The 22,953-nt window shown below is 35.0% G+C and overlaps 1 protein-coding gene across 1 annotated transcript; it reads left to right on the forward strand.

Moving 5' to 3' along the window:
- The first annotated feature begins 3,197 nt into the window (after positions 1–3,197).
- On the forward strand, positions 3,198–19,918 carry LOC123532365 (solute carrier family 40 member 1-like). The gene is made up of 9 exons (XM_045313789.2): positions 3,198–3,319; positions 13,819–13,937; positions 14,741–14,799; positions 15,056–15,215; positions 16,163–16,408; positions 17,010–17,228; positions 17,862–18,035; positions 18,281–18,703; positions 19,066–19,918. The coding sequence occupies exons 1-9, from the start codon at positions 3,315–3,317 to the stop codon at positions 19,407–19,409; spliced, it is 1,749 nt and encodes a 582-aa protein (XP_045169724.2). The 5' UTR covers positions 3,198–3,314; the 3' UTR covers positions 19,410–19,918.
- Positions 19,919–22,953: the final 3,035 nt, after the last annotated feature.

Here is a 22,953-nt window from a genome sequence, read left to right on the forward strand (position 1 = left end):
ACAGATGGTAGGACTACGGACGAAAGATAATCAGGAGTTAGGCCGCTCTTAATTTTATAGAGTACAGTAGATTGTGGTTTTGTCTTCGACTCATCCAGATTCCCAAGGAACTTCTCTATATAGTTCATTGAGAGACATAAGTTTAGTTGCCCCAGAAATGAAGAGGTCTGATGAAAGATAAGCAAATCACTTCTAAAGATCTTCTATATATTTGAAACTTAAGTTTACGTATTGAATGTATTCTTTTCCAGGCCCGCTCTTTATTGGAGTTGGTATGAGAATGCAAGGAACAGTCATCAGAAAAATAGACGCCAAGATGTATGTGTACAGCTACTGAGGAAATTGGTTGATTCTGCTTAACATGTGGTCGATGTAAAAGTTTGAATAATTTACCTGAGAATGTCATAGTTTCTGATTTGGAAGGATAAAAGGTAACTAACCATGTATCGGCCCAATTTGATATGCTATCAGTGTCGGATTGGGTTATCACCGGGGGCCTCCGTGGCCGAATGGTTAAGTTCGTTGACTTCAAATCAAAAGGTATCATTATCAAAGAGATATGCATGCAAACCCAAGTCATCAACGATATCATTGATAAAAGAATAAAAGAGGGCCGAGAATAGATCCATGGGGAATGATACCAGAGTGACTGGGTACCCGGTAAAACAACAGAATGGCGTCTATAAGAGATATAGTTAGAAAACCATTTCAATAAACGTCCATCCGCTCTAGCATTTTTAACTTGAAGAGGAGATCTTTGTGCCACACTTTGTCAAAGTACTATATAAGAAATACAGTTTGTACTTAAAGCCAATCGTCAAGGGCCTTACCTATGGTATTGTACAAATATGTTACCTGATTCACTGTTGAGTCTCCTGGTGTTAGCCCAGATTGTAAAGAAGAAAGCAAGTTATAGTAAAGAAGAAAGTTGAAAGGATACTTAAAATGGTGCGTTCAAATACCTTTACTGTACAACAATGCAACCATATCGGTCGGTAGTTGTTTGGTAAAGACGGGTACCCTTTTTAAATATATCGCAAACATTAGCATCTTCCCAGGTTTGAGGTACTTTAGTGCATTGTGGTGAATAAATAAACAAAGGGCAAAGAGGAAATTTAAGCACAGGAACAATTTCGCACAGTATCCGGTTACCAGACTGCTTTGTTGATTTTTAGTGATTTCATAGCGTCTTCAACGTCTTGATGGGTAACAGTAATAGAGTCTAGTTTGTTTCTTGGTTCTTTATTAAGGTTGTCAATCGAACTCTGGCTACAAAAGAAGTCATTCAAAACATCAGGTTTAGAATTATAATAGAAGACAAGTGCATGGGTGGTAGGGTTTATAGGCGGAGGGACGGCTTGCTTGTCAGATGGAGAGACAAAATATTTTATAAGTTTCCACTGGAGGTTTATGCGAGTTTGTGACATGCAAACCTCACACTTGACCTAATTTGAACTTAATAGACGTAACAGTGTAAGTAAATAATTCCCCGCTGCGATAAGCTCTAACATAAGTGACAAAATACCCAGGTGTAGTAGATAACATAAAGAAGTAGGACCAAATCCGAGGTATAAGTACACCAATGTACTCAATAAATCATCTTAAGTCAAAACACCGAGTATTACTTTCAACGGCACGATTAGTCAAGTGGCATGACGAAAATCAACACACTTCGTCCGTTATGTATAGAATTTTGAACAAAAACACCACGGAGTCTGCACTTAAATAGTCATCGCATGGTGACTAAAACAACAGTACTGTAATCTACAAAAAGATAATTTGCACTCAAAATCTTATCATGTACACAATAAAAAACACAAACTTATTCCTTAAGAAACATAGAAACATTCCTTAGACTATTAACTGTATTACAATTACCGAAATCAACAACATATCAACAGAAAATAGATTTTACACCCATTGATTACAAATATCAGTGAAAAATAGTATGATGGACAATATCGAATCCCATTCAGCAATTTTAACGTTTTACGCCTATATAAAATTATTTCTGTATTCTGTTTAAAACATGTATTATGTTTATCATTCCTTTACATTATTTTGTAGTTGATATTTTATCAGTTTGATAGAAAACTAAGATAAATTCTTTCTATCCTGCATGAAAGGTTTTTTTTATATATACATTTGTATATCGTACTTGCTACATCCATAATTATGTTTGTTTACACGAGTACGCTTTTTATGACACTTTACAAAATGGCAGCGAAAACGTGCCATGTAACAAGTATATGATCTAGAATTTCAACCCATTAATATGGAACGCCACAGCTGTCTTATGTTGGGACATTCATCTTATCATGTCAGAGAGTGATGTAAACTTGTCAAAACAGGGTCTTATTATATTTAAAAGTTCTGTTATTATGTAAAAGTGTGGCGTTAACTTGTCGAAACTGTGTCTAATTATATTAACAAGCCATGTTATCGTGTCGATGCGTGGTGTTAACTTGTCGAAGCAGCGTTTTATTATGTTAAAAAGCTATGTTATCATGTCAAGTTGTGATGTTAACTTGTCCAGATAGTGTCTTATGTTAACTAGCCATGTTATCATGTCAAAGTATGATCTTCTGGAGGTTTTGCAAGTGTTATTATGTTAAAAAGTTATGTTATCATGTCAAAGTACCGTGTGATCTTGTCAACCGAGCGTTCTATTATGTTAGAAAGCTATGTTGTCAAAATGTTTTATTATGTTAACATGCTATGTTATCATGTCAAAAAGTGATGTTACCTTGTCCAAATAGTATCTTGTTATGTTAACTAGGTATGCTATCATGTCTAAGTGTGGTGTTAACTTGTCAAAACAGTGTCTTAATATGTCACAAAGCTATGTTATCTTGTTAAAGTATCACGTGATCTTGTCTAGCCTTTTTTAACATAATAACACGCTCTATAAACAAGAGCATACGGTACTTTGACATATTAATATAGCTTTTTGATATAATAAAACACTATTTGGACAAGTTAACATTTCACTTTGACATGATAACATAGCTTTTTATCATAATAAGACACTGTTTTGACAGGTTATAACCACACTTTGAGAAGATGACTTATCTAGTTAAGATAATAAGACACTGTTTTGACAAGCTTACACCATACTTTGACATGATAACATCACATTTCCCAATATAAAACAGCTGCGGCGTTCCATACATTTACTTCTGTAGTGTCCTGTAGTACCCGTATCTATTTGACAGTAGATATATATTAGATATACGATGTACTCAATAGATAAAACAGATACAGTTTATTACAATAAATTGCTATGTAACCGGGTAAGGACGCTGTTTTAAGCCATGTCGTGAGTAGATTTATTTACATGCCTGTAGTCACCCATTTCACGATGTTTCTTTATTATTATTAATGCACCATTGTGATACAATTTTATTTATCAATAGTGTAGTGTAAACTTATTGGATAGATTGCAGATAAGTTTGACTATTTACCAAGAAGCCATTCAGTAAGTGTTTTATTACATAAGGCCTACATTTTCATGTCTTTTCTTCAAGTTCTGATTTAGCGAGTTGAACAGTTACTGTAGACCGGTCCAATTATGGACTGGTGATTTATATGAGGAGTTGTGTAGTGATACGGACTATTTACATGGTTCAGTTTTATTGTTAAAGTAAAATTCTAATTTCTTTGATACTAACATAATATAAAAGGCTAATTCAGTACTGCGTCAAAAGAATTTGAATTCATTTACCGCAGTGACCGTGTTCAACGGATAACGCCCATTTACCGTAATAACGCGTAGTATGCAGTAAAATAAGCGCTAAATAGCAGTAAATCAAATCCGGGTATCTGCACGGAATGAAAGTACCGGAAGAAATCCTTCCGACATCGCAGATATAACCTACGTGCAATGCTTACAAATTCCTTTCTATCTGCAGACAAGTAAATCATACAAAATCTTTCACTCTGAAATAGTTTTAAACAGTAACAAATTTCCATTGTTTACATCTTTGGTAAGATGTGACAAAGCAAAACCTTTACTATTTATTATATACTTATCCATATTAACTAACCTACACCAACTTGAAAACCACTGTTTATGCCCAAGCAGTTACTCTTTCATTACGCAAGGTAATGGTAATACCACGATACGGCAACAGGTCCCTATGGTAACAAGTGGAATTTTTAGGAATAGTTTTAATCATGGTTTTATTCCAAATTAGGTGACTGTTGACAGACTAGCGTGCGATGCAACATCGACATATAAGCCGAAATTCTCAGTCTCATTGGTGTGAATATAATTATACTCTAGGTAGGCAAGAAAAGTGCATAAAAGAGGAAAGTCAAAATAACGATTCATAGCGATCACTTTAAAATTTGGTTAGAGCCGCTTATTTTGAACCATTAGCTTGACACTTTATCTTGTAATGATATATTATCAACAGATAATTTCCATGTAAATACATGTGTGTTAAGTAACGTTAAGTAACGTTATCTTTGACTAACTATTTGTATGTACAAAACTCGGTTTATTTGATAAACAAAATAAATAAGGACAAAATTATTAAATAACCAACCTATATAACTATTGCTTTCATTTACTGAATCATTTACTGAATCAGGCCATTCTTCAACTATAGGCTGAAATTGTTTTCTGTATATGGATGAAGTAAACCTTGTTCTTCTTAGGTATTTGTTCATAAAATATAATCCCAGCTTTATCAAAGTCATGCAACGTCTTTCAATATTGACATTTTGCTTTCCATATCTCTCAGAGTTATGTCTATGGGAACAGGAAAGTCCCTATACATTTAAGGTTCAAAATTAAGCTGTTCCATCTTTTTTGTCACCATTCATAATGAATTCAGGACATTCAGCCGTTCAGGCGGAATATATTTTTGACAGAAGAACGAACAAAAGAATGTCGTAATACTGTCGGTCTTTGAGTTTCTGTTGAAATGGATCAGAGCCAACCTGTCTAAAGGCTCTATTGGCCACAACAAAACACTAAATACTTCTTCATCGAAGAAATTACTAAATATTTCATTCAAAGTATCAGGATCTACTAAATCTTCCACAAATATTTTGACAAATGTCAAGTTTGTACAATCAAAATAACTGCATTTACCTTTTAATTTGGGATTTGTTTGCTTTATTACTCCCAGCAAGTACATGAACATAAACTACTGCTGCTCCTGGTAGGTTATGGGACAGAGTCAAGGCTTTCATCTCTTATTGGACCTTTCTGAAAGCCCGTTGTCCATGAAGCATATACTAGTAACTGTATTCTGCAATCATAGGTTACAAAACGTTACCTATATAAAAACTTTATAAAACTTCATTCTTCATTATGGGAACAAATTTTACCATTTCAAATGACTTTATTGTAAACATTTTATATCTGAAATGCCCGTCTTACCAGTTATATATCAATGTCATTGTAATCAAAGCTGTTTATGCCTTTCCAAAAATATAACGTTACAAGTTACGTTACTGAGCTACGTAGATTTGCAAACGCACATAAACCCCTCTCGACATTTGTTTATAGTGGGCATTATTTTTTCACCATTCATTTCTTTGTGAAATATTTCCATATACAGGTAATGCACCCAACCTTTGCTAATAAAAATCAAGTCTGAAAAATCGTAAGTAAGGCTCATAAACTACTACTAAATGCTTCCACAAATTTTTACTTCAGATCGTCCGAATTTTTAAAGAAATAAAGCACAAACCTTAAAAAAGCATCTAAAGCTTGGGCATACTATGGGGATGTAGTTTATAAACTTCGGAAAATTAAACATATGATGATTATTTTAATCAAATATTTATCAAGTGTGTAAAAAAGTTTATCAAAAGAGGATACAATGCGAAAATCCTTAAGCACAGTGCATGTTTATTGATTGACCCTTTATAGTTAATCGCTACGCTTTCCTATTGGATGGTGCGATGACTAATAAAGTGTAAGACTCCGTGATGCTTTTCTCCTAAATCCTACCAAAAAAAGACGGAGGGAGTGTAATTTTGCCTTGTAGCTTGCTTAGTCGTGCCCTTAAAAGTTAGGTTTTTGGTGCTCTGACATCAGACAAGTTGTCTCAGCGGGGAGTTATTTAATTTACACTGCCTTGTCTACCTTGTTGAAAATAGGGTAAGTGCGAGGCTGGCTTTCCCTGAACGCCTTTAAACCCTCAGTTACCTTTATATACTAGTAGGTTACTGACCTTCCGAGCGGTTCCCCTATTTTCAACTATTTGTCCGTTTCATATTTCATGTTACGTATATTGTCTTCTTTCTTTTTTCTTTTCTCTCCTCTCCACCCACTCCTACCCCATCGCCCCTTGCATTTACGCCCCTTTCTTTTACTATGAGTGGGGTCAGGTACCCATCATAATTTTAGCCACCGACCGTCCATGGGCTGTGCTCCACTGTGTTGTTTTTCCTGCTTGTCTGCTTGTCTGTTTGTTTGCCGTGTGCGTGCGTGTGTGAGTGCTGTTGTTTGCAGTGTAGCGAAACCGCGGTTTTGGAGCATGACTTTCTATGTTGAATATTTATCTTTGCTTTTTTCCACTTTCCCCAACACCCCCACCCTTTCATCTTCCCCTTACCCTTGTTTGTATTTTGCATATAATTAAAATGTACTTGTTGTTAGATTTTTGAGGCAACCCGGATGCTATATTTTTCCGTTACAGTTTCTTTTTGTTGTGGGCCTACTATGTGATGCATGCTTCTCTTGATGCGTTAGGGGTGCTCTGTGCTTCCGGGAAATCTACCCTGACCTTTTACTTTTTTTCGGCGAACGCCGTCTAAGAACGAATTCGTTACCTATGCCACGTGACTTCAGTTTGCAAATCAAACTACTTGATAACGCATTATAGATAATTTATCAAAATGGAAGATTTATGCAACACTCTGCCTGATTGGACGAGAGTGTCAATTTCTTTCACTCTGTTGATTGTGCTACGCTGAGTGAAATGTAGACAAAGCGTTTATCCTAAACGACGCTGTTCATAGTTTTAAAGCTAACTTTGGCTCAGTATATTTAGCAAGAATATTGATATATCTCAAAATGATAAGTAAGTTTAATAAATATGATAAAAACCTGTTCAAATACCAACATATATCAAATTAAAGAAAGTGCTGAATACGGTCTGCGTATCACATGAATAAGGGTGTGATAAGAGTCTTTTATGTAGAGAAGTGCCTTTTAAAAGATTTTCCTTGTTACAATTGTCGTCTGTATATGAAAAGGTGTCTTGCTTTTGTGACTTATTCAGATTGCATATTAAAATGAGTACTTGTTTGCTTTGATATATTTGTTATAAATTATTTAACTGATTTATTATATATGAATATTTTTCTTTTTTCTTTAGTATGGTATGCAAATATTGAACTCAGTTGAAATCTGTCTTATTATGTATATATGCTATATAAAGACTGAATATCATTACACTGAAATGAAGGTACGCTGCATACAGTTTATCTATGTGATATGACTACGGTCAAACTTTGCTTATGAAACAGACATATTGAAATAATTACAATTGTACGTTTTGCTTGACCTTCACTTTTTTATAGGTGTGACGTCATTGTCCAAAGATTCATGAATAGCGAATATGCATTTGTTAAAGCGGGATCAGTTGGCCTATTTTAGAAATAAATAAAAAAAAATCCTTTAATTGATTTTTTCTCATGTATTCTAATCAGACTTGATTTGTAGCATCTTTATTAGGCCCGCAGCCAACTTTGTTCAGCTGGGACATTTGACCCCTTTTAGGGGCTGCTAGAGCTAAAACTAGAAATGCCTTTATACAGCGTCTCATGAACAGCTTGGTGGATCTTTGTCATACTTGGTCTGGAGCATCATTATAAGGTCCTCTTCCAAATTTATTTATAGCTAAAAGTAGATATGCCTTTCTTCGCATTAACCACTAAAATGTAATGGATTTTTATCAAACTCGATGTGTAACAATATCGTAAGGTCTCCTGCTATTTTGTTACAGATGGGGATAGGGACCAATTTAGCTAAAAATATAAACACGTTTAATGACCTCTTCTCATGAACCGCTTCATGAATCTTCATCAAACTACTGCTGTAATTATTCGTCTAAGGATAAACGAAACAAAATTGCAACCCTACGAAACCTTTGCGAAAAATTAAAAGAGAACCATTTAAATTGTTAAAGTGCGGTGTTTAGTTTTGCAATTTGAAAAATGTTAGATGGAAGATGAATGTTAGATGAAAAATTCATAAACTTCTTTCCTTATTACAATTCGCCGACCATCATTTTTAAAGATATTTCTTGTTATTCTGTTAATCCGTATTAACGGACTCGGATAAACCGGGACTGCTATTGTGGCCGTGCTTGTAAAGGATCTTATTATAAATTTCATGATTATTCTGTAAAATTTTCAGCTTCAAGAAATATTTTGCAGCAGCAACAACATCAGCATTGTTGCATTTTCAAACTTTGATCAGTTTAATTCAGTCCTTGCTTTCAAGTTGCGTTGTCTAATTAGTCAAATATACATCAGTCGTTTATAAGCTTTGCTTTGTGTTGCATGACGGACATTTAAATGAACTTCTGTATAGCAACAGCAACATCAACTTATGCTATTTAACCTTTAGCTTGTTGGTGGCAAGTGATTCTGCCTTTGCGACCAGTGCAGACCAGGATCAACCTGGGCAGATTGATCATGGTCTGCACTGTTCGCTATTCGGTCAGTAAATCAGTGAACACCCCTTCGCCCAAATTGAATGATGGACCAATCCATAGGGTAAAGGTTAAGGGCATCGTAACTGAGAAACTTTCTGTATTATTTAAAAATTATTGATTACCTTCCCTGTGGGTGTTCTAAGTCTCTTACTAAACCCTTAACTTTGACAACGAAAGGGCTTGACTTTGTTGCTAATTGCTGCTAATAAGGTGATCAAAAGTTCAAAACTAAATAATAGAGAGTTTGAGATTTCAAACTTCGCCTTCCCCTTCAACGTCTCTCATATATATTTTGGGTAAAACGTCACCGATATGCGTGTATTTTATTTATATCACACGTTGCTACTAAAGTTTTCCATGTAATATCACGTAAGCCTAAGACTTCTCTTTATTACTATGTGAAATAAAAAGCTTAGTTTCAGGATTTCTGCTTATTAAGTTATTAGATTATCCATATACAGTCGAACTTCGATGGCTCGAACTCGGATCTTTCGAACACCCGGGATCGCTCGAACTCTTAGCCCGGTCCCGAATTTATTCCTTCTTTATTCTATATAGTTCTACCTCGGATCGCTTGAACTTCGAAAATTCGAACTCTCGAACTCATTTGGTGGTCCACTCGGCTTAATTACAGTGATAATTACACCTATTCAGTCGAACAGACAATTTGTCGCCGGAATGGATTGTGTTTACAAAGTTGTTCACACCTCTGCCTGACATTTGCCAAGCTTCCCCTTTAACCGGCGCGTACGTAATTTTCACACGCTTATGTAATTAGCGTCGGTATACGACAAACAAATTAAATAAAGTGACTTTCGTTCACTGCAATGCTTCAATTGGCTTTGATTTATACGAATAGAATTATTTAAAATAATTGAGCAATGACTGTCTTTATTTTTTCTGCATAAGAACGGGAGATCCGATGTCAACTTTCATACTGCTTTAGCATGGCTGAACAATTTAGTAAAGGACCCGGAAACGGGGGAATATCTAAGTCGGCTACTTGAAAGCAATATATTTGATAATATTTGTACTGGACTATGATTCATAAAGGTTTGCTATTCATTTGATGTTGTCTTCACCAAATTCTTATAATCATATCAGTGTTTTATCTGTGTGTTTTTTTTTCGTATCTATGTCATGTTTGAAGATAAATAATTAAATCATATTTCAGCGTTCGTTTTTTATTTATCATCGTATCATACACACATTTAGGTACAATATGACAATATATTACGATGTAAGGTTTGTAACACATCATGCCCTCGAATTCCCAAATTCAAAATGGCCGCCATTTGGATGGCTCGAACAACGGAAAACTCGAACTTATTTCCACGGGACCCTCGAGTTCGAGCCATCGAAGTTCGACTGTATATAATTAGACTAAATTTGATGCGAAACACTATCAATAGGTTTAAGAATAATGAAGTTTTGTATGGCTAATGATTTTAACTAAATACATTGAATTAAACCTGGAAGTATGAAGTTATCAACTGATTTTGAGAAACTTTGAGATTTTGTTCAAACTTTAACTTCTACGGCATATTTGTGTCCCCAGGCGGTATCGATTATACCAGATAGGCCTTTTTGTCGTATAAAGTGAAGTTTTGAACGTCCGAAGGTGTGATATCACGAAAGTCGAAACTTCATTCTTTTTACATCTACTCTGTCCACATACTCGGCATCAAAGACTGAAATCTGGATGGAGGCACATGGCATGACAGTCATTTTACTTGAAAAATAAATAATTACGCGCGATTATCATTTGGTGGAACATTTTATTTTCACATCCAAATAAAATCTGTTTCTGTCGGACACTTAATACGACAATTGCGTTTTAATCATAAACATAAAATGGTCCTAGTAAGACGGAAATTCTTTTAATGTATCGGACAATTTCAGATCTATGATATTATGATGCGAGAAGTTTCCTGTAAGCCATATGGGATAACTCCATTCTTTAAATGCACGAAACCATAGCCTGGCAGAGGGACATTGTGGGTTAATTCCACCTTTGTTTCTTACATTTTACAAAGAAAGTCGGTCTTGAAACTCGGTGTGACTCTACCCTACCCTAATCCCCCCCCCCCCCCCCATTAAATTGGGTGACCCCCTCTTTAATGTTGGTTCCCTCTAACCAAAATTCCTGGATCCGCAGATGCTTTACTTATAAAATAGTATATTAAAATCATATTGTGCTGTCTGAGAGTTTGGCATTATACAGAGTCATACAAAGTGTCATTATCACTTAGATACGATCATTATAGGTTATTAACTTTGTATGTGGATCGATCATTATAGGTTATTAACTTTGTATGTGGATATATGCACGAGTTCTGCAGCGGTAATATTGCGCGACTTTAGGAGCGCAATATTGTCTGCGAAAGAACGAGTGCATATATCCACATACAAAGTTGATAACCTTTTTATTACATATCCACTATCAAATGATTAATTTATATTTAAATTATCGTTCTGTCACGAAAGACAGGAAAAAATACGGAAAAAATTCTCCGAAAACGCAATTAACAAATCAAACTGACGCGCATTAATATTTTCCGCGAAAATGACGTCAACTTGTTGTCGCAACGTGCGCGTGGACGCCATGGACATCACACGATTCTTTTCATTACAACGTTAAGAAACCATTCCACGTCCTATATTAGTCCAACTCATGACGTAATTATAACTTTCATTTCATTTCAGTCTGATAAATTACTACATGCTAGTATCTAATAGGTCAGATTAATCAAAGTGTAAAAGTAAACAAAATGTTGCATAAATTACAAATTAAACAAACACACAATAGCAACAAAAAATCTAAAGAAACGAGATCCGCAATGGACGCACGGGTTGGGACTAGTCCGATATGAAAGCGTTCAACGTCATGATATGGAAAAATATTGCACGATCGCGGTCCATTGAAACCCAATGGAAAATAATTTTAGGTATGTAATAATCATTTTTATTTCCTCTCATGTATGATTTACAATCGTGCATTGTATACTGACTATACTAACATAATTTTATATAAAACCTAAATGTTTGGAGCAACACTAACGATTTTGTACATTGTTCACATTGTTTTATCGTCTGATTTTTTTTTTTTTTTTTGGTAATCGCTTTAATATCCATGATTATATTAATTGAAATGTTTTTTATTTAATTTTCATTTTTTCATTTCTAAAGCCGCTTGTAAAATTCCTGCCCTTTCGGATAATTGGTATCAAAATGCACGAAAAAAACGATCATAATTACGGACAAATTGAATGGGCGGATTAAAAGAAGTAAGGTTCATTCTAATGCTTGAAATCTCAAGGAATTTTAATCGAACTTCAACTTTATACGTTAACTTCGCAAGAGACGTTGAAGGGGAAGGCGAAGGTTGAAATCTCAAACTCTCTAATTTCTAAGCTACAACGTAACTCCTACTTCAAAGAAACTATATTGTATATTCTGTAGTAACATATAAAATGGCTGGTACGACCAAAATTGGCAGAAAATAAGAATATGCTTCACGGACAATGGGCCTCGGTGGGGGTGAGGCGGGGAGGAGGTGTTAGTGGTGTCCTATAAGCTAGGGATAGTTAAGTATATGTTAGTTAAGAAGTTGTTCAATGCACTGAAACAAATATACTCGTGATGGCCCCGAAAGGTGAACCCACCGAGACAGGTGAGGAGATAATTTTTATCAGATATTAGATAATTGAGCTAATACGTGATATACTTCTTGTCTTGTTTACATCGGTGAAGATACCTGATTGATAACTGAATATAGTTAACTAAATCTTAATCCCAGATATTTGAAAGCATAGAATGTACCAAGCAAAACAACAGCAGATTCCGTTTATGAGATTTGATGAAAAGTGTAACATGCTTCACGCTCCCAGCTTTATTTGTATAACAGAACATACAATGGACTCATTGATCCGAAATAATAATTTCACTGAGTATATTAAAAGCTTTAGCCATAAGGGCATACCTATATTCTTCTTTGTTTCTGGTGTGAATAATTTTATATTTACACGTTTCGTACTGGTAGCATATCTCTACTGTATTCAGACAGAACACTGACTTGTTGTTTTTTAACTTTCGTAATGTCAAATTTTGTGTAATGAGCCCATTTTATGTAAAATAAACTCCATTAATACAACTGATCGACCAGTGCATCGATAGTACAAAACACAGATATTTCAAGAAGATTTGTTGTAAAATACGGATCCCAGCTGTGTAAATAGACAAAAGAATCGAACTCAGTTGGTGTTTTAATAGCCTAGCATATATCATATCTAGAAGTTTTTAAAGAAATATTTCAATAACTTGGCTCATTCCACAAGGGTCCATTCTATCTAAAGTAACTAAAAGCAGACATGTCTGACTGGCCAACGATTTGTATTGTATGTATAACTATTGTATAGATAATCCAAATTTTAGGATGTACTATTCGTCATACAGTTATCACTCTTTGGAAATGGCCGTAGCGTGTGATTTATTTTCAGATGTTACATGGGTATGATAATAACAAATTACAGGGGTAATATAATACATTATAGGATATTGCTCCGTCAGCTTGCGTCTTCAGATAACACAGATACGAGTTATAAGGGTATAGTTTATAGACAGCATTATGATGCATATTATGATTTACTTGACCCTGTCAAAATGCATGCATGATTCTGCAATTGCTTAAAATAACATATATAAATGTTTGATCATTATGAAACATAAAATGTTCCTATTTTCCAGTGACCGTCAAGACTTCCTTAGAAAATATTGTGTCTGTTTTCTGTGACCGTCAAGACATTCCGAGAAAATTATGTTCCTATTTCAGTGACCGTCAAGACATCTCGAGAAAATTATGTTCCTATCTCTAGTGACGGTCAAGACATTCCAACAAAATAATGTTGCTATTTCAAGTGACCGTCAAGACATATCGATAAAATAATGTTCCTATTTTAAGTGACCATCAAGACATCCCGCGAAAATAATGTTCCTATTTCTAGTGACCGTCAAGACATTCCGAGAAAATAATGTTCCTATTTTCAGTGACTATCAAGACATTCCGAGAAAATAAAATGTTTCTATATTCAGTGACATATAAAACTACTTGGGGATATGATGTTTCTATTTTCAGTGACCGTGAAAGACTGCTCGGGGGTAGTATCTCTCAGGAGTCTTTGGGGAAGGACGCGGAGGAAAAACAGTGTAGTGGTGTAAACAAATATGTGGACGAGAAAACTCCTCTAACAGAAGGTAAATCATTCAGTTTACAACATGATATATAATGTTATGGTCCTTAATAGCTTCATTGTATGTCGTATTAACCCGTGCAGGGATCTGTTACAAGGCAAATGTGAAACTTTAATGTTTATTCATCATTCATTTCTTTAATATAATAGTCATTTCAAATGTATTCATTATTATCTACACATTTTCTTTCTTTCTTTTCTAATCATGATGTTAGAAGACTCGCTGTAGTCAATATGTTAAACGCGTTAAATAAAGTAATTATTATTATCATTATCATTTATTATTATTAGTAGTAGTAGTAGTACTGATGTGTCTGGCGGCGTCGTAAGAAAGTATTAGACCGGGCAATACCAGTGAAATTAGGGTTATTCTCGTATTGCCCAGTCATTGCAAAGCTGTCAAATCATATACATGCTGATAAAATAATGAATGGACTGGAATGACCGAATTATAGTGTATCTACTGTAATTGTATAATAATCAGCACTTATCTGGCCAGCCTGATAAATTATTGAACAAACCAAAACCTTACATGTCTGTCTGTAATAGGGGTACAGCTATTAAGCTTGCACTTTGCGCAGTTATGCAGCTACTTCACCAACGATCTGCCGCATGTCCGATATTTGTAGTTTTTTTCCCGAATCCCAAACATCATGTAATAAATAGCATTTTTTCCCAAATCTCCGATTTATCATGTAATAAAGTGTGGTTTTGTTTTCAGAAATACAGATGTATTATGTAAAAAAATGAGAAAATCCAAAATATCATGTAATAAAACTAGTTTGTATATGTATTTATTGGTTACAGGAAAATCACAGACATTTGTGTGCTGGTACGTCTACGTCAGTCACTTTTTATCAGCATGGGTGAGTACACTAAGCAGTTCCACACCTTTCTGACAATCACACCTTTCCATAAAATAACTACATGTAGAAAGAATCTTTTTATTGTTCCACATTTCTATTGTTTATATATTTGCCTTTATAAACGTTGTTTATATCTTTAAAGTTTTAAGTTTTAACACAATTATTTATGAAGACTGAAAACCTTTAATATGGTAAGTCTGACTTCGTGCGCGTTTTGGGGTGGAGCTATGCATTTTGAATTACACTTATATTTCAGGGAGACCGGATGTGGCAGTTTGGTGTAGGCTTGTTCCTCGTCATCATCAGCCCAGATTCCCTCTTCCTGACAGCTGTGTACGGGTTCGCTATGGGAGCGGCCATATTGTTCTTTGGTCCACTGGTAGGAGACTGGGTAGACAGAACTCCGAGGCTCTCAGGTACCATTTTCCGTGCATGAAACTGTTGATAAAACGACATGATTGTGAAATCAGTCACCCCACTGCTTCATTACGATGTTTAGGCTACAGTTAACCTGAAGTGAAGCGTTGTTTTAAAAGCATCAAAGAAAAATGCCAAATATTGTTCTAAGGGGTTATCAACACCATATTACTTCTGAAATTTTGAGCGATCTTGTTAAGCTTAAAACAAAAATGTATTTTAGAATAAAAGAAGATCCTAAGCTTCAGTATCGTCTTTACGCCTGCTTGTAAGCAAAAGACGAAAGTGGAAGTGAAAGAACGAGAACTATACTGAATGAAAGAGATAACCCGTCATTTGCTGTTTTGCAAATAATTTAGAAATCACTGAAAGTACATTTCTTAAATTAAGGGGACAGTCAGACCGATTTATTAAGAGTAACATATCAAAATTTCAATATTATTGACTTATGCAAAAATGTAATTTTAGCCCGTTTTTAAAGTCTCAAAAATACAAATGAAAGATACGTTTTTAAAAAATGAATATATACAGTTTATTGAAATACGGAAGTGTAGATTCTGATTTTTTTACCAGGAAATTTTTACATTTCACACACATATTAAATGCTCTTAAACGACAGCATAACAACGTCATTATTCTGTTTTTGTTGTAATTTTCTTTCATCATAAGGTTTTTCGCTAGTTTGTAAATTATTGGTTGTTTCAGTGTATTTTTGTGACTTTTCAAACATAGGTTGAAGTCGTAAAATGCGCGAATTTATATGACAACATAATTTGAATTTGCTGAAATTGTAAAAACTTATCAACAACATACTGAATTTCAAAATTGTATGTTCAGTAATTTTAAATTACTGGCAAAAGAACTTATAGCGAGTTTGCTGTTTTGCTCAGTGTATGTATAAGATATAAACGATAATAAAAGAGGCGTCTTTAACGTTTTATTTCAGCCGCGAGGATATCTTTAATAGTCCAGAATCTGAGTATAGCCATATGTGCTGCAGTTGTGTACTTCGTGATCGTGTACAAGTCGGAGATAGAGACACAATGGCCGGACTACGGACTGCAGACTCTGTGCTATGGTGTTATTATCCTAATTGCAGTAATAGCCCAGCTGGGTAGCACAGGGAATACCATAGCCGTGGAGAAAGACTGGATAGCAGAAATCTGCGGATCCGACACGGATCTACTCGCAAGTATGTTTGTATTTTCCATGCCTTTAGTTTATACTTATTTATTTTGGCTCGATTGCGATCAAAGCTTCGAGCTTGTTGGAACTTCCTCTCGAGACCGCTTCCTGGAAAACTCAGTACTGGTGTCAAATGAGAAGATGTGGTCTCGACATCATTGGGACTCGAACCCACGACCCACGGGTTGAGCAACCGACACCTTAAACTAGACCATCGCTCCCGTCACCTTTTTCTAGCGGTATGAAAAATAAAATGAGAAAATAGGATTAATATAATAATACTTAGCGACAACAGTTTTGTGCGCATTTAGACACAAAAGTATACATGTATGAATTAGATGACGGCGTAACTAGGGAAAGGTAGTGTATCATCTGTTTTTGTAGAAAAACATATCGAAGGCTCAGCGCAAAACTACTGTAACTGGATATGAATAAAGTACAAGATACAATATTTTGGCGTTTAGCCCACGGCATACAATAATTTTGATTGTTTTTGTTGTCAATCAATGAGAGGCGATTACTTTGGAAGAATGATTTCTATGGACTTCTGTAGTGATCGCATGATCATACCCATATGGTATGTTCCCTTTCTGTTTTTATATTTACAGCGACCAGTGCAATTCTGAAAAGCATCGACTTAATTACGAATATTGTGGCGCCAATCGCTACTGGACAGATTATGGCGTATGCCTCTACCGAGATCGGAGCTATTTTTATAGGAGGGTGGAATGTAGTGTCGGTTTTCGTTGAATACTATCTACTTTGGAAAGTCTACAATGTCGTCCCGGCACTCAGAGCAAAGAAGGACAAATGTATCGTTGATAAAGGTATAGTATAGAACGGCAGACAAGGTTAACTTTAAGAATACTAGATTGCGTCTCGCTTTGCTCTTTGTGCGAGATGAAAGTTAGAAATAGAAGCCACATTATTCCTTTCCGCTGTACTAAATACTTTTTTCTTCGTTGTTTCCTTCCGCGCAATTGAACACTTTTTGTTCATTTATGATGGTGGCGGATTATGGAGAAAATCCCTTTGAAAGACGCGTTTCTACTGGTCAATTTTCAAAACGTCAGTGGCCTTTTATGTTTCATTGTGTATGATTGGCAGCTTCATAAGTGTAATGGAAGAAGAAGCCGGAAAGCATGTATACCCTGGTTTTAGAAATGTTTGGAACTTTAGCTTGTTTTCATAGTAAAATCTTATCGTAATAACGTCTCGCCAAGGAGAGCCGGCTTTAATCCTATTGCTGCATCAAATGATGGACCAATCAAAAATGCTCGTTTGGCATGTAGGGGTAAATTTAATATGTTATAGTATTACATGTAGACCTGTAACAAAATAAGCAATCGGTCTTTTATCTTTCGGATTTTGTTTTACTTAGGGAACCGTCTTTCGTGATATACTTAGGGTTTGTTACGATTAATGTATTACTGAACATATTTCTTATTATTTGGTAACAGTTGAACGAGATCCGGAGTCTGGGAAGTGTGTTTCATGTATGGCGGGTTTACTGGGAAGCTTCGTCACACTGGCCCGCGGATGGAAGACATTCATGAAGTATGAGGTAGCATTTGCCGGACTTGGTCTTGCTAGCTTATACATGACAGTGTTGGGCTTTGACAACATTACTGTTGGTAAATTACCATTTTCCCGTTGATTCGGGACATGTTTTACAAATTAAAACTTTAAGTCATTTCTTAATACATCATAATACATTGCACTTAAGGTGTATTTTGTTTTTGTTTTAGGTCTAGTAGCTATGATGTAATCCATTCGAAAAATAATGTGAATATCAAATTGTACAAGTACAAAAATAAATTTAGCTTTCTATCAGGGAATAGTTATTTTTGTAATATTTCTATTTTGATTTAAATTTCAGGTTACGCTTATACGCAAGGAATAAATGAATCCATTATGGGTGCTTTAATGGCAGGTGGTGCACTTGTTGGAATCCTAGGGACCATTATTTATCCACGCATGCGCAAATGCATTGGTCAGCAACGAACCGGTCTCTTTGGCCTTACTTTTCAACTTTCATTTCTAACACTGTGTGTTGCATCAGTTTGGACTCAAGGTTCGCCGTTTGACCTTGATTACGCTAGCAAGCAAAACAATGATGAAGTAATAACTGACGCAAATTCAACAGCATTCCCTCCTCTATTCAACACCACAACCATACCACCGCTCTTTAACACCACAACACCGGAGCCGTCTAATTTTACATCAGATCCAGAAGACAAGACGTGGGAAGATTACATTTCTGTTGGACTTCTTATGACAGGAATTATCGGAGCCAGATGCGGTAAGAGGATTTTCTGCTATAGAGAAAACCATCAAGAGGAGTGCTTATGAATTAATCAAAAGAAGTAGGATTCTTTCTTAAAATATTTAAAACATCATTTACTCAAATGCTGTCATCGGCAGATTTGACTTATTCAGTGATGATTCGAAAATCTTTCGCCGTTATAAGATTTGTTTGTTTGGTTCGCCTTTCCCAGGGTGGTTCTCGCGGCCTCTCTTTCCATCAAGTTGATGTGTGGTCTTACAAATGAACTGACCGGACGAACACTTTTAGAGGAATGGATAAAACTTTCTTTTATACAATACACTTTAATATTTTCTACAATTAAACACGCATTAAATTTGCCGATTTATATATTGCAGGTCTGTGGATGGCAGATTTGACGATCACGCAACTGTTTCTGGAGGTTGTCATTGAACAAGAAAGAGGAATTGTTTTCGGTGTTCAAAATTCATTAAATCAACTAATGGACATGTTGAAATTTATCATGGTGATTGTTGCGCCACAACCGGAAGTGTTCGGATTACTTGTGCTGATATCATTTGGATTTGTATCGATGGGTTATGTTTTGTATGTAAAATATGTCTGTAGTGTCCGTGGAAAGTTGTCCCAGGTGTTTGATAAGTCGGTAATGGTCGCTGATATTGAAAATACTGAAAAACAAGTTTTAATTACAGACGATAGTGTAAAGTATAGTAAAGTATAGTAAAGATGCAAAAAAAACTTTATATAGCAAAACCAGTATATTAGGTAGCCCAATGCTATCACTTTATGGCGTTTCAAAAGAGCTGATACTTTTATTTATACTGTGTCCGTCAGGACCTGCTAGGAAGCCGTTGCGTAAAAATGATTATATAAAAAGATATATTTCAAATGTCCTGACAATTCCAATTACCAGAGCGGAACAAAATGTTATATTTATTTATATCAAAACTTAGAATTAAGCTATCAAAATGCGCTACAAAATCCTTACAGCACGGTTTCTCTATTGTGATATGATTTAAAATTCAGCTCAATATTAACCTAAAACGTAGGGGCTCCGGTTGATAATCAAATACTAACCCGATTAATATGCGTGCGACTTACAAACACAGTGCATGGCAATATTATTTGTTAGCAGCAATTACTCTGAACTTGAGTAATTTACATGTTAATATACTGCAAAAATGAACAAGTTACAGGGAATATTGAACGAATAAACATTTTTGGAAATTATGAACTTTTATATTCACTTTTTGTGTTTTCAATATATGCCACATTAATGCTATATTTTCATCCTCCCCCACGTCCGTCGTTAGTCCCAAACAAATCCCAACTGAAAACCCCACCCAAATATACTGTGAATTTACTTATGTTCTGTTTTCTTATGTTTATGAGTTTAGCCACGTTGATTTGAAGTTTATACGTTATTTTGTGACCTAACCGATTGTGCAACAAGACTACGAACACAAATTTGCCATGTTTACTACACGAGGGAAATATTTTTCTTGGCCATGAAACATGTGAAACCGACCCCTCTACGTTATTGAAAGGAAATGCTATCAGATTTGTTAAAGTTTTCACTTTTTATTTGTATGTAATGGACGAAAAATAACACATGTCTATAAAAATCGTCAATGTCCCATGAAAAATTCAACTTCATGCCATTACTGTGCTTTGCATATCTGGGATCTCCCAACCGGTGTATGTATACAAAAGATAATAGGTAAAACAATGGAAACGTACAAACTTTTCAACAGCTTAAAATAACTATTGAATTCACCTTGTTTACTTTGTTTCGGTAATTTAACAACGCGAAATTCTCTATAACGCAGAAATTCAAACTTGGCAAAAGAATTTGATCATCTTCATAAAGAATGAGAAACAGTTTCATTTTTTGAAAGGTAACAACATGGTTTAGATCTGGGTTGATATTCTGTAATAAGGCATTTATGAAGATGGTACCTACACAACAAGATTTAAGGGGAACAACTCTGAATTGACCGATAGTGAAACCGATCAAAAGGGAAGAAGCCTTTTTCAAACAACAGATCAGTCAGATAAACTACAATTCTTTAAAACTCTTTGTCATCATAAGGAACAAGCACCGCTTTTCTCATGGCTTTCGCCTATATTATTCATTCGTCTGATTTTAGTGAAAAATTTACGAGGTAGTTTCATCCCTCGATTATGTAGGTCCACTTTTTTCTTGAAAACTTTTAAAGCTATTGCATTAAAACTTTCCACACTTGTTTCTCATCATTAGATGGGTAAGTAGGTCAAGAATCACTTGTCAGAATCATGGCCCTTTTTATACTTAGAAAATTTGAATTATTTGGTTGAATTGTTCAAGTCCATTTTTCTTATACTATATATAGGAGCAATAGCTTTTAAACTTTGCAGGCTTATTTATTGTCATTAGTTTAGTAAGGAGGCCAAGAATCATAACGATCAATTCACAGTAAAGAGCATATGATTCTCTTTCACTCAAAATTTTTTATTAGTTTTAGACTCTGTGCTAGTCTCGACTTTTGATAATTTCAATAAAGGTTATTTTAAAGTCTTGAAATCAGACTAAGCTATATTCCACACAATTCATTAACCTGTTGAGGCTTTTCGATATAGACTATAACTGGTAAAATCCCAATATCAATGAACAAGTGTTAATACAGGAGTTATCCATTTTTTCTAAGGATATTTTAGACGGTCAGTTCTAATTATTAAATATTTTGATTAGAGAAGTATACATATTTAGTAAATTGGTGCACAAAGCTATGATTTCACATTAAAAAGAAATCATGAAAAGTCGACTATGATTTTAGGTACTATCTCTATACCCAGTATGCATCGTTGCACAAGCTTGGCCCTGTGCACAGCGTAAATACCTCGCCCTTTTGCGGCTCATTTTTTCACGCATTGTATGGATCCAGGTGGTAGGGCCATGCATACCTAGACTACGGTCGGTATTTTGTGATGCTATATGTATTACTTTGTTTAAGAGTCACACTGACACATCTTTGACGAAGAAGGAACACCAGATACCCTCCGATTGTTTTAGTTAAATAAATATGTGGCCTTTACGCCTTCGGAGATAAGGTGCATCGAGTTATTAAACAGCAAAATCCTAAATCGAGGGAGAAATTATCAATTTTTATTGATTTGAAAACTTACAGCGGAACCTGTCTATCTGTCCAGTTTTCTGTCGAATTACGTAATGTAATAATAGACATAAATTTAGCCAAAGTCCTGTAAATCATTGTATTTTTATGATTTCCGCACATGTTTTTTTTTAAAATAGATGTATGATTTCTTACTTTGACACTTTGATGTTTAGATTACTGAGTGGAAAAAATGTCATATGTTTTCACGACTTCACATGTAGTCATATGGCGACTACAATTCATTTCAATCCAATTTCAATTCAAGAGTTTATCTGGAAAAAAATGCATATAGATTCTACAATGTTTAATGCCAGTACGAAATCTATATGGTAGTATTAAACAATTACAAAGCAATGACATGAATATATATAGAAATAAGTGCAACAGGTATGAATAACGTTACAAGTACACCATTGCAATCAACCTCTTTTAGCAAATGCTTGATAAATATACTTAGCTACTTATTAAAATACTACTGTGAATATTGCTTAGCAAATTTATGTTTGACAGACAGATATTTCGTTAATCTCTGACAAAATGGCCACACTATCAGACAGTTGTATTCATTTTCAACACGTTGTATATAATATAAGGTTCCTGTCTCTACTTCTATGTTTTCTTTCTTCTACAACAGCAAGACTTAATTCGTCAAAACAACATCTGTCTGTTTCATTTAACCAATTTTGTGATACAGAATAAACAAATCAAGTATCTATATCCCGAGTATCCCTTTTAAGGTGAAATATATATAAAGCCGGTGAACAGCTTAGCAGGTATTTGGTGGTATAATTTCAATCACAATCCAATGCTGTAGCTAAGTATATATAAGACTACGCGCGATCAATGCCAAAGTGTGGAACTGAATTTATTTGTGAACGCACGCGATCACTGCGAAATGGTGGAGGTGAGCTCCATGTGTCAAAGTGACCACAAATGATTTTAGTTGACTATATGTTGGAGGCATGATATCACTACCATATACGGAATATGTGACCAATATGTGACCAAGTGAGGTAACTAAATACGTGCGTACGTGCAATATCTCGACAACAGAAGCAGAGCGTGATACCGCATAAAGTATTACTTATTAAAACGGTAATTTAAATATAT

This window comes from Mercenaria mercenaria, chromosome 11 (assembly GCF_021730395.1).
Source record: "Mercenaria mercenaria strain notata chromosome 11, MADL_Memer_1, whole genome shotgun sequence".
NCBI classification, from domain to species: domain Eukaryota; kingdom Metazoa; phylum Mollusca; class Bivalvia; order Venerida; family Veneridae; genus Mercenaria; species Mercenaria mercenaria.

Coding starts and splice junctions, on each gene's coding strand:
- LOC123532365 (XM_045313789.2), top strand. Junction 13,938..14,740: donor GAAAACTCCTCTAACAGAAG/GTAAATCATTCA, acceptor TATTGGTTACAG/GAAAATCACAGACATTTGTG. Junction 15,216..16,162: donor CAGAACTCCGAGGCTCTCAG/GTACCATTTTCC, acceptor GTTTTATTTCAG/CCGCGAGGATATCTTTAATA.